Here is a 13,596-nt window from a genome sequence, read left to right as displayed (position 1 = left end):
CATTTTGTCAAATTCACGGAAAAAACACAAAAGAAAAAAAAAAGAAAACAAGTTGTGTTGCATAAGCCTTACTGCTTTTGCACTCACTGTAACAGCTGCTTCCAAACGACAATATTACCAATAAACACCATTTTGCTTACATATCCCCTGCTGTGGCCTGCCTCTATGGCTTCTGAGAAGCGCTACATGTAGGTTTTTAACTTTTATTTTGAAAAACCTAAATAGGAAATGGTAGTGAATAGCAAAGCTAATAATCGTTTTCCTTCCGCTGTTGTCTTAGATAGAACTGAATGTCGTTCTAATTAAAAAAAAAGATTGTTTTGTGAGTTTGAGTTTGGGATATTACCAGTGGACTTGTACGTATACGCCCTGATATCTTTTCTCTGCTATCTTGTAGTTATTGATTTAGTGTAGTTCACATGAGCTCGCTATGCTAGCCTTAAGCCACCGAAGACAAATTGTAATGTTATTAGCGTCTACTAGTTGTTTCTGTACTTGGTATTGATGGCGTATAGTAACATGGCGAAAACGTATGCATTGTATTCTTTTTGCTATATAAATAGGACTGTTGACCAAACTGCAGGAGATTATGGCGTGACACTTTTTGTTGCTAGGCAACAGAACGCTAGTGCAAATCTGGTAATTACATTAGTACAGGAAAATCACGCATTGTGACCTGCTAACACGCATGGCTAGCAACTGCTGGTCCACTTATGTACAAATTTGTTTGATTTATTATTATCAAAGCTTTTTCCTTGATGGTCTTTTGTTTTCAGGAGCATATGAATCATGTTGGTCCCCATTTTTACTCTCAAACTGAGCCATAAAATAAACCCTCGCATGGTGACTATAGGAAAATTTGATGGAGTCCACCCATGCCTCACTGCAGCCACACAAGCCGGAAAGGTGAACATTAAACATTTACACTCCCCCCACCCCCGCCGCCTGTTTCACTTATTGCATTTAAAAAAAAATGAAACGTTATCTTGTTATTCCCAAAGCTTGCTTTTGTATTGTCTTGTAGGTTTTTATCCACAACCCTCACACTCGTGCTCAAAGACCTGCGTCTCACCGACTGAGCCAAAGCACACAGGATTCAGATGTCTCGCTGCTCAACATCAACCAGGCAGTCACATGTCTGACTGCAGGTACTCTGGGCCCTGACACCACTGGTGACACACTGCTGGTGGGATCTCAGACCAACCTGCTGGCCTATGATGTCCATGACAATGCAGACATATTCTACAAAGAGGTAAGTGGATAAAACATAGTGGAGGTTTGCGGTGGATGAAGACTCCTAGGGTTGTCATTTTGCATAAGTAATTAATTTCCCTAATTGCTCTCTTACTTTATTTCTGTGTGTGTTTGTGTAGGTGTCCGATGGGGCCAATGCTATAGTACTAGGGAAGCTAGGGGACATACCGAATCCTCTTTCCATCATTGGTGGCAACTGTGCCATACAAGGCTTTGACTCTCAGGGCAATGACCACTTTTGGACTGTAAGAACTAAGAAATAACAAATGTTAAGCGACGTCTCTATATTTTACACTGATGATGTTAACAATTTTGTCTGCCTTAGTCGATTTTGAAGTGATTCATTTTAATTCATTACGGGAACGAACGTTCTTGTTTTTTTCCAAGGTAACTGGAGATAATGTGAGATCCCTTGTGCTTTGTGACTTTACCGGAGATGGCAAAAATGAGGTAAGCCCTTATTGGCTTTATAAGGTAAGCTTATTTTTTGGCTTCTGTGTTTTTCATCAACATGCAAGCCTCCAGCAAGTCTCTTGTAGCAAACAAGACACACATGGTGCTGCAGCTATAGACAGTATTTGAATGGTTATTTCATATTACTGAGCAAAGGTGTGTTTTTTTTAGCTCCTAGTTGGATCTGAAGATTTTGACATCAGGGTTTTCAAAGAGGATGTACTTGTGTCTGAGATGACTGAAAATGAGGTACGTGCACTGTATTTGACACTCATATAATGTATTGCTGGGTTGCAATCACGTGACCTAGAGGCAGTCCGCGTTGCTGTGACACTTGGGGGTCAAACCGTGAATATGACCACATACACACTCAGTGTCTTTGTACAATGTTTGGCAGATTAAAGTAAATGACGGTGCATGTCATTGAAATGATTTGCTTCAATTGTGTGAGTGTGCATGGTGTTTTGCATGAAGACATGAAATTGTTGAAAGCAAGGCGATCGAACAGCTGTGAAAGCTTACCTTCTGTGTCAGACGTCATGAATGTAGCAGATGAAAATAGCACTTATAACGTGTTTGTCTGCGTTCTTCCACCAAGTCAGTGTGCATGAGTACAATCTTGCATGTCCTTTTATCATTTCGCTGCTCTATTTTTCCAAATTGATGTAAACAATGCAATTGTGACCCTGTTAAGTGGCTTCCCAGTACTCCACTGTTGGCATGAGCATATTTTGCATATTTGCTACTAGATTGTATGGCTCTGCCAGAACACCGATTTATTTCTAGAAATATTTGTTTTAAACAGGTGACAGTGCGTGTTGCCATAGTGTTGTCTTAATGATGAGTGCAGACTTTTCCCCCTCTTTTTTATGCTACTTTTCCATGTTATTTTCATGCAACAAGGCAGGCTTTGTAATCTTTGTGGTAGATATTGTGTTTAGTGTGTTTATTGTGTTTAGTGAATAATTGGGCGCTTACACATTAGAGCACTTACTGTAATTTCCGGTGTTTAAGACGCATCGGTTCTTAAGCTGCACCCACAAAATTTAGAGTAAAAAACAGATTTGTGCATATATAAGCCGCACCGGACAATAAGCCGTACATGTCCACGTCATAAAATGGCATATTGTGGCGCGCACAAGCCCGTGAGGACCAGGTAGCTCTTTTCTGACAGGAGCCAGTCACAAGCTATGAAAAAACTCACAACGAGCTTGTCAACCCATTGGAAATCGCAGGAGGTCATTACTCAATATAACAGTCTGACTGTCATCTTACAAAGAATGCTAAAATCATCAAACAGCAACTTAACACTCAACAGCTCATTAAGAAATATACAAGTACCAATACGAGTTTAAAATAAAAAAACGTCCGCTATTTTATCTTCATCCCATAATGCATTTTGTCCCAGCAAAGCATTTCATTGTTTTTTTTCTACCGACGCTGCAATGATGTCAGCCTCCCTCTGGGCTCCTCTGGCTCCCTCTGGTGGACAGACGCAGCATTGCAGCACCCCATTTCTCTTAATTGGCTTATGCCAAAGAGCTACCGTTTCCTCACGGACTAGAGAGCGGCACAGTGTTTAAACGATTATTTGTAGTTCTGAAGTAAAGGAGATGTCACGAGATTATAACATAGCCATAAATTAGCCGCACCGCTGTATAAGCCGCAGGGCTCAAAGTTTAAGAAAAAAGTAGCAACTTATACACCGGAAATGACGGTGGATAAAGCAGTATGAGGAAATGATGAATCTATAGTTATTGCAATTCTTTCTTCATTTTCCATTTTCATGAGAATTTTCAAGTTCCAACAATATTTTAACTTTGGTTTAGTATAAATTTTGCTTGCACAAGAGCGTATTCATGTTTGTCTCCACTTGATGAGAGAGACGGGTTAAGCAGCCACTTTCCTCTGCGTTTTTTGGTTGTTTCTTGAACTTTTTCCCTTTTATAATGGACTATCTTAGTAATTACTTTTCCCGAAAAATCCCTATTTGAACTATCTCATTTGAACAGCGCATGTATGCGACATTTTTGCTCTGTCTTTACATGACTTCTAGTTACGAATACACTTATTTGCCTCCCATCTCTTTGAGCTGGCGATGACTGCAACTGGATGTGACGTCACGTGCAACCCAGCAACTGTATGAATACAAAATCAAGAACGCTACAAAGCTAATAATGCTCAGTTTTATTTTCAATACATTGTCAGACTGGTATTCATTTGATCATGATTAATATTTTGGGTGTTAATCAGAACTGTCAGCATTTATGGGCAAAGTAATGATATTTTTCCTGGTTATTTTTCCCCTAATAGACAGTAACATCACTGTGTCACATGCACAGTAGCAGGTTTGGTTACGCCTTGGCTAATGGCACTGTAGGAGTGTACGATGGCAATGCTCGCTACTGGAGGATTAAGGTATTTTACCAAATCATCTCAAATTAAGCTCACTTCAAACACGGCTAAATATATACATACAGTTCATCTTTCCTTTTTTGTTATCACCAATATTTTTAACAAAAAGAAACTATTTCTATAGCACTTCTCAAATATTTGTTTCTTTCCCAATGTAGTCTAAAAATCATGCTATGAGCATCCATGCCTTTGACTTGGACGCTGATGGAGTTGTGGAGCTCATCGCTGGCTGGTCCAACGGAAAGGTCAGCAGGCAGGCAGTCCTCTTTGCCTGTTACATTTTAGGACACAATAATGCATCCATTGCTAATCCCTGCCTGTTGTTCAATCCAGATTGATGCACGAAGTGACCGCACAGGCGAAGTCATTTTCAGAGACCACTTCTCCTCCTCTGTGGCTGGAGTGGTGGAGGGAGACTACAGGTTGGATGGACAGAAACAACTTATCGCCGCCTCTGTGGAAGGAGAAGGTGCGCTGTGTCACTGTCCCCTGTGAAAGCCCTTATTGACACTTGTACAGTACAGTACTGAGAGACATGACCGACATTGAGACACTGAAGACAATTTGAGTGAATAATCCTATGTGTTTGGAGTGTATTGGTAATGCTGTTGTGGGGTGTATTTTGTAGTTCGTGGCTACTTGCCTGCCGGAAAAGAGCTGAAAGGGAATCTCATGGACTCCAGTGCTGAACAGGACCTCATTAGAGAGCTCAGTCATCGCAGACAAAACCTGCTGCTGGAGCTCCGCAACTATGAAGAGACTACTAAAGTACAGAGTCTCTATTCAGTGGCTGTTACTGCGGTCGTACATTTACATATACAGTCGCCCCTTGTCACATTGCGGTTTCACGGCCTCACTCTATAACGGGTTTTTCAAAAATATGTCAATTAATAAATTACGTTTTTTCAAAAATATATTAATTAATAAATTATGCTGTTTTGTTATTTTATGCTGTTTGTTTAAACAAATTTCACTTTTTTTTTTGCCTAAATGAAGCACTATCAAGCATAAAAAAGCTAAAGGAAGTAAAATACAAACATAAGACATTAAGATGCATTCAAATTTTGATAGGCAGTATCCTATTCTACACTAGGTCGGTGAAACGTATACAGTACAGGCCAAAAGTTTGGAGACACACAACACAACTGACAACCCTGACAAGGCACAAGTGAAAGTGAAGTGAAAAGCATTTCAGGTGACCACCTCATGAAGCTCATTGAGAAGACACCAAGGGTTTGCGGCGCTATCAAGAAAGCAAAGGGCTACTTTGAGGAATCTAAAATATGAGACATATTTAGAGTTATTTCACACTTTTTGTTAAGTACATAATTCCATGTTCATTCATAGTTTTGAGAATCTACAATGTAAACCGTCATGAAAATAAAGAAAACGCATTGAATGAGAAGGTGCGTCCAAACTTTTGACCTGTACTGTAAGCAACAACAGGAATAACAGGCTATTATTGAAGGTTTGAATTATCTCACAACAATAATAATAACAATTATAATTAGAACATGGGCAACTATTGCGGCCGTAATCTAGCTAAAACTCAACTTTGAACCCCCAACGTCACTTCCTGTCCACACGTCCTGAACATATTTATTGCAACACACACAAGCACGAGTTTTATTTATGGCTTATTTTCTCTGATTATATCTACTATATTGTGTAATATGAGTATAAAGGTGACTATATGGATGTTATTTTATGTCCAGAGAGCTTTATAATTGTTAAAACTCATATTTAGAAGGTCGTAAACAGGTTTTCTATGCTCTAACTATCCAAATATTCCATTGATAAATAAGGAATCCTACTAATTCACTTATCACGCTCGGGTCTAGAACCAGTTAACCGTGGTAAATGAGGGATTACTGTATTTACCATGAGTATGAACCTCTTATCAATATGCTGATTTATTTTAACTAACACACATTTCATACAGTAGATTCACAATATTGATCTAAAAATACAAAAGAAATAAAGCAAACCAACATTTTCCTTATGGAAAAATATTTTTTTTTCTGAAATCCTACTGATTTTTCATTTGCATAATCATTTGGAACACAGTGTAGATTCTTTCACACAAGCTGTCTTGATGTTTCAGGGTGAATCTGATGGCACAGAAGGGATTCCCGCCAATACTCAGATCCAAGCGGCACTCTCAGTGAGAGCTGCAACCGAATACCAGAAAGGCCATGTGGAGCTCAGCATCGCAACCCCAAATGGTATCGTAGCACTTCACTGTAGGACTAAGAATGTGTGTGTGTATGACTAAACTCACTAATATTATGTGTCTGAATCCTTCACATATCTTCTCCAGAAACCATAATCCGAGCAGTGCTCATCTTTGCAGAGGGCATTTTTGAGGGCGAAAGCCATGTTGTTCACCCCAGTGTCCAGAACCTCTCGGGTTGTGTTCGAATCCCCATCATCCCTCCGAAAGATATACCAGTAGATCTGCACATCAAGGCCTTTGTTGGTGGGAAAACTAGGTAGCATGCAGCCTTATTACACACAATCATAACACACACACACATGCTGTCAGGGATGTTTGGGTTTTATTTTCCCCCAAAGCTTTCCATACATTTGCGAAGTGCAAAGGAAGGTTTCAGCCTGTTTGTTTGTGTGCCGCAACCCAAACCTTTTGAATTTTTGACATACATGCCTGATCAAAATTTTAAGACCAGTTGAAAAATTGCAAGAATTTATATTTTTGCACTGTTGGATCTTAAGGAGATTCTAAATAGAACTGCAAAATGTAAAAAGAAGAAATGGGAGTGTTATACAGTGGTGTGAATAAGTGTTTGCCCCCTTCCTGATTTCTTATTTTGCATATTTGTCACACTTAAATGTTTCAGATCATCAAACAAATCGACATATTAGTCAATGACAACACAACTGAACACAAAATGCAGTTTTTAAATGAAACTTTTTTATTATTAAGGGAGAAAACAGCTCCAAACCTACATGGCCCTGTGTGAAAAATGACTGTGTTCGTGACCTCGAGCTGAAACCAACTTGGGTTCTGCAGCAGGACAATGATCCACAACACACCAGCAAATCCACCTCTGAATGGCTGAAGAAAAGCAAAATGAAGACTTTGGAGTGGTCTAGTCAAAGTCCTGACCTGAATCCTATTGAGATGCAGATCCATGACCTTAAAAAGACAGTTCATGCTGGAAAACCCTCCAATGTGGCTGAATTACAACAATTCTGCAAAGATGAGTTCCTTCACAGCGCTGTAAGAGACTCATTGCAAGTCATCGCAAACGCTTGATTGCAGTTGTTGCTGCTAAGGGTGGCCCAACCAGTTATTAGGTTTAGGGGGCAATCACTTTTTCACAGAGGGCAATGTAGGTTGGGATTTTTTTTCTCCCTTAATAATAAAAAGCTTCATTTAAAAACTGCATTTTGTGTTCAGTTGTGTTGTCATTGACTAATATTGAAATTAGTTTGATGATCTGAAACACTTAAGTTTGACAAACATGCATAAAAATTAAGAAATCAGAAGTGGGCTAACACTTTTTCGCACCACTATAAAATTATAAGAATATAAGATACTGTAAAAATGGCATACTTCCTTTTGTCTTAAAGACAATGTGATAGTGAAGTGGAGTTGTTTTCCATGTCTTCCTTCTTTCCCAAACCTCAGCACCCAGTTCCACGTGTTTGAAATCACTCGACAGCTACCACGTTTCTCCATGTATGACATCATGGTCGACCCCTCTGCTCCTCCTCCCACTGGAAGAGTGACTTTCACCATCAACGAGCGACCACAGCGGGTACACGTGATGAGTCTTTTAATGTGCATTGAAGCCACTGTGTTGTCTCAACTAATTTGGGCATGTTTTACTTTTATGTGTGCGTAGGTTGTAATGTGGCTGAACCAAAACTTCTTGCTTACAGAGGGCGTAGATAGTCCTGATGTTAGTTTTAGTTCATTGAGAGGAGGCGGACTGCTATCCTTCAGCATGGCCAGTAATGGACAGGTAGACAACAGACACCCACAATGACAAATACTGTAGTGATTAAAGCTTATATATCTTTCATTTGACTTTTTTTTTTAACTGAACAGTTCAGACATTCAATACCGCTAAGCTTTATAAAGCAGAGTCAACTTTTATCTATGAGATGTGTGAATGAAGCGAAACAGAAGTAACCACATTGAGCCATGTAATGTGTCCTCTTAATGAACTGAAATAGTTATTCATCCAATCAGATTACTCTGGGAACAGATGATATTGACCTGGCAGGAGATCTGATCCAATCGTTGGCCTCTTTCTTGGCAATAGAGGAGCTATCAGTGGAGGCTGACTTCCCAACTTACTTTGAGGAGCTTCAGACTACACTCACTGAGGTTTGGCTTCAATCAATTTCCCTACATTAGCTAAAGACTTTGCTTTAACTGTGGCTATAAGTGACCTATTTCGACATGTACAACTTGCTAGGTGGATGAGTTCCACGCTGTCCATCAAAAATTAACTGCAGAAATGGCTGACCACTCCAACTATATCAAGAACATGCTTGTACAAGCAGAGGATGCTCGTTTGATGGGTGACATGTGAGTTTCCAATATGCTTATGTGACCCCGTTATACACAATATACTTACAGCAGTACAGTGTTGCCTTTCAGTAAGGACAAGAGTTCTCCATGCTACTGTAGTTTAAAAAATGCAACCCGTGTACAAAAGCATACAAACATTCACATTGTGATGCTGTTCATGCAATAGTGTTGTAATAACTGAGTTATTCAACTTTTTGTGTAATTGTGTGTTGTGAGGTTGGACAGAAGTTTAAAAAATACCAAATCATCTTTCTCCTCCCACTCTGTCCTCTGCAGGACAACTATGAAGAAACGCTACAGAGAACTGTACAATCTAAACAGAGATCTTGTCAACGAGTATAAAATTCGCTCTAATAACCACAATGCTTTGCTGACCTGCCTCAAGTCTGTCAACCAGGCTATCCAGCGAGCCGGTCGACTCCGAGGTGGGTGTCTTTGTATGCTGGACAATTATTAATTAATATAAGTTAACCGCCTGAGACACACAGTATCCCGCCAACAGAGCACCTGTCTGTTGGATTTACTCGCACATCTGTTTATGCTTCTTCTCAGTGGGTAAACCCAAGAACCAAGTGATCTCAGCATGTCGGGACGCCATCAAGAGCAATAACGTCAACGCACTCTTGAGGGTCATGAGAGCGGGGGTGGCCGCCTCCTGAAGGTGGCGCAAAGAAGGCGAAGACAGATGATCACTTTTTTCATTCTACTTTTTCAGAATAAGGAAAATACACATAAACGTTTTGGGGAATGTCTACAAACAACATTTGGCACAGATTCTGAATGCTGCATTCACAGTGCTGGAAACTTGAACATGCGCTCGGTGGATTGCTGAGGTCCATCCATGACAGATGAGTGAACTTCTTGTCTTTGTAGTCTAGCTGCATATTTTAACCAAGAATAGTTTGTGTAAGACAGCCGCTTAGTCCGATTAGTCCGAACTGTGTGGACAGGTCAGCTGAGGAGACGATTAACACATGTTCTACAACTAGACTGCAACTGGTCTCCTCCTGCGACCCACGTTGATGATCATTAAGTGGGTACCTACTTTTATAGAGATAAAAGCAAGTTTAAAATGTATTTTTGTTTAAAAAAATAACCTTCAAAACACATGCATGTCATTTTTAACAAAAATACTCTCAATTGTATGTTCAAAATGTATTTCATTATTATGATGAGGAATGTCAGCTATACCCCAAAAAATCAATAATATAAAATGATAATTCATATTTGTATATACTGAGGAGAATATGCCTATCTAAAATATTTTCATATGAGGATATGCTGGAGCATATCCCAGCTGACTCTGGGCAAGAGGCGGAGTACACCTTGGACTGGTCGCCAGCCAATCGCAGGAGCTATTATTTTTCTCCAACTAAATTTTAAAAGTATTGGTCTCAAAGGTGAGCTCATGAATGGAAAAACCTTGATGTTATGGCATCCCAAGATCACACTGTCAGTGTCCTGTCACAGTGGTTCCCAAACTTTTTACAGTCACGTACCCCTTCAGACATTTGACCTGAAGCCATGTACCCCTTAAAAACATAACCATTTTTATCTTCATTAATTTGAAATATTTAACATAATGGATTGATTAATTAATTTTATAGTAAGTCCGCATCAAAAATGTGTATTTTGCATGGTCACGTTTTGATAAAGCTTCATATGAGCGCTGATAAATAGATAGTAATCATCCTACATACTGTATCTTTTATCCCAGCCTGATGTTGGCATCCCTATGTTTGAATTGGTTGAATTTGAATTTGAACAACGAGCTCGGTCTCCTTTCTGCTCCATTCTCCTTGCGCCGTAAGGCGTTCAGGCGCACTCAGAATTGTGAGTGTTGGTGCTAATTGTTTTTCATTTTTATTCACGTACCCAAGAGTACAATCGCTGTGCCCCAAGGTGTTCGTGTACCCCACTTTGGAAACCTAGGTCTTATCAGATTCCTCAAAAGACACCCGTATACTTCGTTACAGCCGCTAGGGGGCATAGTTTCACATTATCTGGATTATAACGCAATGCTGTGACGCATTCATCAGTTCGTAGCATTCTTTGGCATTGGCTTTGTGTCAATATGCATCAGTGGTCACATCCAGTTACTGTTGCACTGTACAATTTGTGTTTTTGCAATGACAATAAGATCATAATATATTTATGAGGGAATATACATTTCTGATTATATGAGCAGTTAAAGTGGGTTTTAAAAGTCATTAGTGAGCTAAGACACATTCAGTTGTACCTTGTGCCATGCCAGGTCAAAGAAATGCCTAAACATGCTACAAGGTCATCCATGTGTCTCTACAAAGACTACATACAACTCTTGACTTCTGCTGAGTCAGTAACAAGAGAGCAAGAGGCAGAGCAGCCCCCTCTCTCAAGCAGGGCCACATGGGCTGGCTATGGTCCTTTTAGTTGTGTATGACTCTCAGATGGTGTGTGTGTGTGTTAGCAGCCAAAGAAAACAACATAAATGACTGTCACATATGACCAATGATGTGTTTTCTTTTTTGTAGAATACAATCTTAATGTTTTTTTTTGTGACTGTGACAGACTATAATTAAATGAAACAATGTTTTAAGTTTGTGTAAGTGTTCCTTGACTCTGGCTGTTTGTCTTTCCGAAGATGTGGCTCACTCAGCTGTTTCTGGACGGGTTTGTAAAATGGGATTAGTGTGCATAAGCAAAGAGGGAGTCTCAATGTCTCCTCTGAAAAGCACAACAAAAAATGTAGCATTCACCTCCCTCACTGGATCTCCTCTTTTGTTTATTAAACATCTGGGCATCACATGTGGCATGACACAGCTGCATTGGAGCAGCCAGACTTCCTGGTGTCTGCATGCTGTCCTCAAGTAGATTTTATGAATGGTTGAAAAGGCGCCATGACACCATTAATGTACACATCAAATGATGTATTCATACACACCATGTCAACCTAAAGGCATGCATCAGGGAGATTTTCCACGTGTAAGGATGGACACTGTTTACTCCCAAGAACTGCATGGAAAAGGAGAGTCTAGCTGTTAGTTAAACTTCACATCCAGCAATCAGCTGTGGCCCCGATCTATACCCTCAAAGGGGGACTTGTCCAACCAGTTCTTGTGTGCTTTTTGGACTTGGAAAAGGCATCTGATTGCCCCGGGGAGTGTTGCTCCTTTGAACCGGATGAGCTGTGGGAAATGGATGGACATACTGCCATTCCATCTCATGTAAAACACATGTGCACCCACTAGGCTGGATTCTATAGGTGCCACATGTTGCTCAGTCAAACCTGAAGAAGCAGAACCCTCTGATGTTCCCTGAGGGACTGAGGAGTGCAGTCATAAATTCTCTCTGCTGCTCATTGTGAAAGCGTTTTCATCTACCCACATTCCGTACTTTTTTTTTGCTCGTCACGTGACAGGTCTTGAAGATGAGGGTCATGAACAATGCCACTTTCATGTATTTATCTGCAACTTTGCCCTAGACTCCATCTTTGGGCTCCACACTTTTTCTTCCTATAACCATCCCAACCCCCATCATCCTGTGACTGCCTCAGTCAGTCTTCTTTCTGGCTGTAGGAGTGAGTCGGTCGATACAAATATTGATGGCTTTGATATCAAGTGTAGTATCTGTATCGGGTCTATACCAGTGTGATAAGATCGATGTTGTTACATTTATAATGTCATAAAAATCAAGGAATAAGTTAATGAACACAGAAGCAACATTTATTTTTTTTTGCTTTTGTTAATTTTGTACTATTGCTCAAATTGTGATTTTGCTCAAACAATTGTATGTAATAAAAGGGAATCATTTTGTTATGATATTGTTACATTGTCTTATATTGTTTTATTGGTATACAGTGGAACCTTGGCTTGCGGCTTTTTCGGTTAACTTTACTGTGTTCTTAATATATTTTGTTCTGTCACAAAACGTCCTTCCTTGTTAGCATCCTATTAGCTTGCTAAACAAAATGGCAACCGGAACCGGAAGTTATGTCACCCGCCAATGATGTCATCAGCGGTTGACTCTCAAAAATGTTAACACAAAACGTGTTTTTATAGTTTTCCTGTTTTCAGTCACGTCAAGAATCACGTCTTCGATGAAGGAAAAAGTAACCTTCATTGTTTATTTATCCCTTTCATTCATCATTTATATGTATTTATATGCACTTTGAATTATTTTCTGCAATTGTAAAGCTATAAAAATGTGTTTTGGGCATTTTGGGCTTTCTGTAATGTATTAACTAAGGGGTGGCAAACTCGCCGAAACACTGCAGGTTTTCTTTCCAGCTGGTCACTAAAGCAGATGATTTTAACGATCAGCACCACCTTCAATTTGAGGGAAGAAGCTCATCAATTAAGACACCTGCTGGAGAAAGTGGTGTATTCAATGGGTTTACAATTTGTCCTTATGGGAAAAATAGATTCGGATAACATCCGTTTCGGTTTGAGTCGGACCTTCTGCAGCGGTGTTAATGACGCTAACCAAGGCTCCACTGTATTGTTAAATTGTTCACAAATACCTTTGTTTAAATAAAAAATATATATCTTTGTCTAAAATCTTTGTTCAATATTTTATTCTGATTGTAATCCTAAACAACAAATTGAAGATGAAAAACACAAAATGTACTATATTTATTTAGTTGATAGGCTCCAGCATGCCCCCGCGACCCTCAAGAGGACAAGCGGTATAGAAAATAAACGGATGGATGGATGGATCCCTCTACCCTCGATACCAACATTAGCAGTATCGCCCATCCCTAGGATTGGTGCTTCAGCATGTGGCCACGTGGTTAGTAAGATGCTGCCTTCAAGTACTTCAAGTTGAGTTTCATGTGACCGCTCCATTCTGACATAATTTAAACATGTGACTGTTTACATGCGGTGTGAAGCACAATATTATCTAAAGTGTTGCGCATTCTGTGCATTCGA

At 39.8% G+C, this 13,596-nt stretch overlaps 1 protein-coding gene across 3 annotated transcripts; it reads left to right on the top strand.

Moving 5' to 3' along the window:
* Positions 1-79: 79 nt before the first annotated feature.
* On the top strand, positions 80-12,356 carry bbs2 (Bardet-Biedl syndrome 2). 3 transcript variants are annotated; one of them, XM_054777651.1, is made up of 19 exons: positions 248-356; positions 564-639; positions 777-906; positions 1,025-1,252; positions 1,374-1,499; positions 1,642-1,704; positions 1,879-1,956; positions 4,021-4,125; positions 4,281-4,367; positions 4,456-4,591; positions 4,751-4,890; positions 6,227-6,347; positions 6,443-6,614; positions 7,775-7,904; positions 7,992-8,111; positions 8,342-8,479; positions 8,571-8,683; positions 8,963-9,111; positions 9,239-12,356. In XM_054777651.1, the coding sequence occupies exons 3-19, from the start codon at positions 790-792 to the stop codon at positions 9,343-9,345; spliced, it is 2,130 nt and encodes a 709-aa protein (XP_054633626.1). In that variant the 5' UTR covers positions 248-356; positions 564-639; positions 777-789; the 3' UTR covers positions 9,346-12,356. The 3 variants fall into 3 exon arrangements, with proteins under 3 accessions (XP_054633627.1, XP_054633625.1, XP_054633626.1); XM_054777652.1 differs by lacking the exons at positions 248-356; positions 564-639 and adding an exon at positions 80-188; XM_054777650.1 differs by lacking the exon at positions 564-639 and having other exon boundaries at positions 231-356.
* Positions 12,357-13,596: the final 1,240 nt, after the last annotated feature.

This window comes from Dunckerocampus dactyliophorus, chromosome 5, assembly GCF_027744805.1.
Source record: "Dunckerocampus dactyliophorus isolate RoL2022-P2 chromosome 5, RoL_Ddac_1.1, whole genome shotgun sequence".
Taxonomy (NCBI): domain Eukaryota; kingdom Metazoa; phylum Chordata; class Actinopteri; order Syngnathiformes; family Syngnathidae; genus Dunckerocampus; species Dunckerocampus dactyliophorus.
This window is presented reverse-complemented; position numbering and strand designations above follow the sequence as displayed.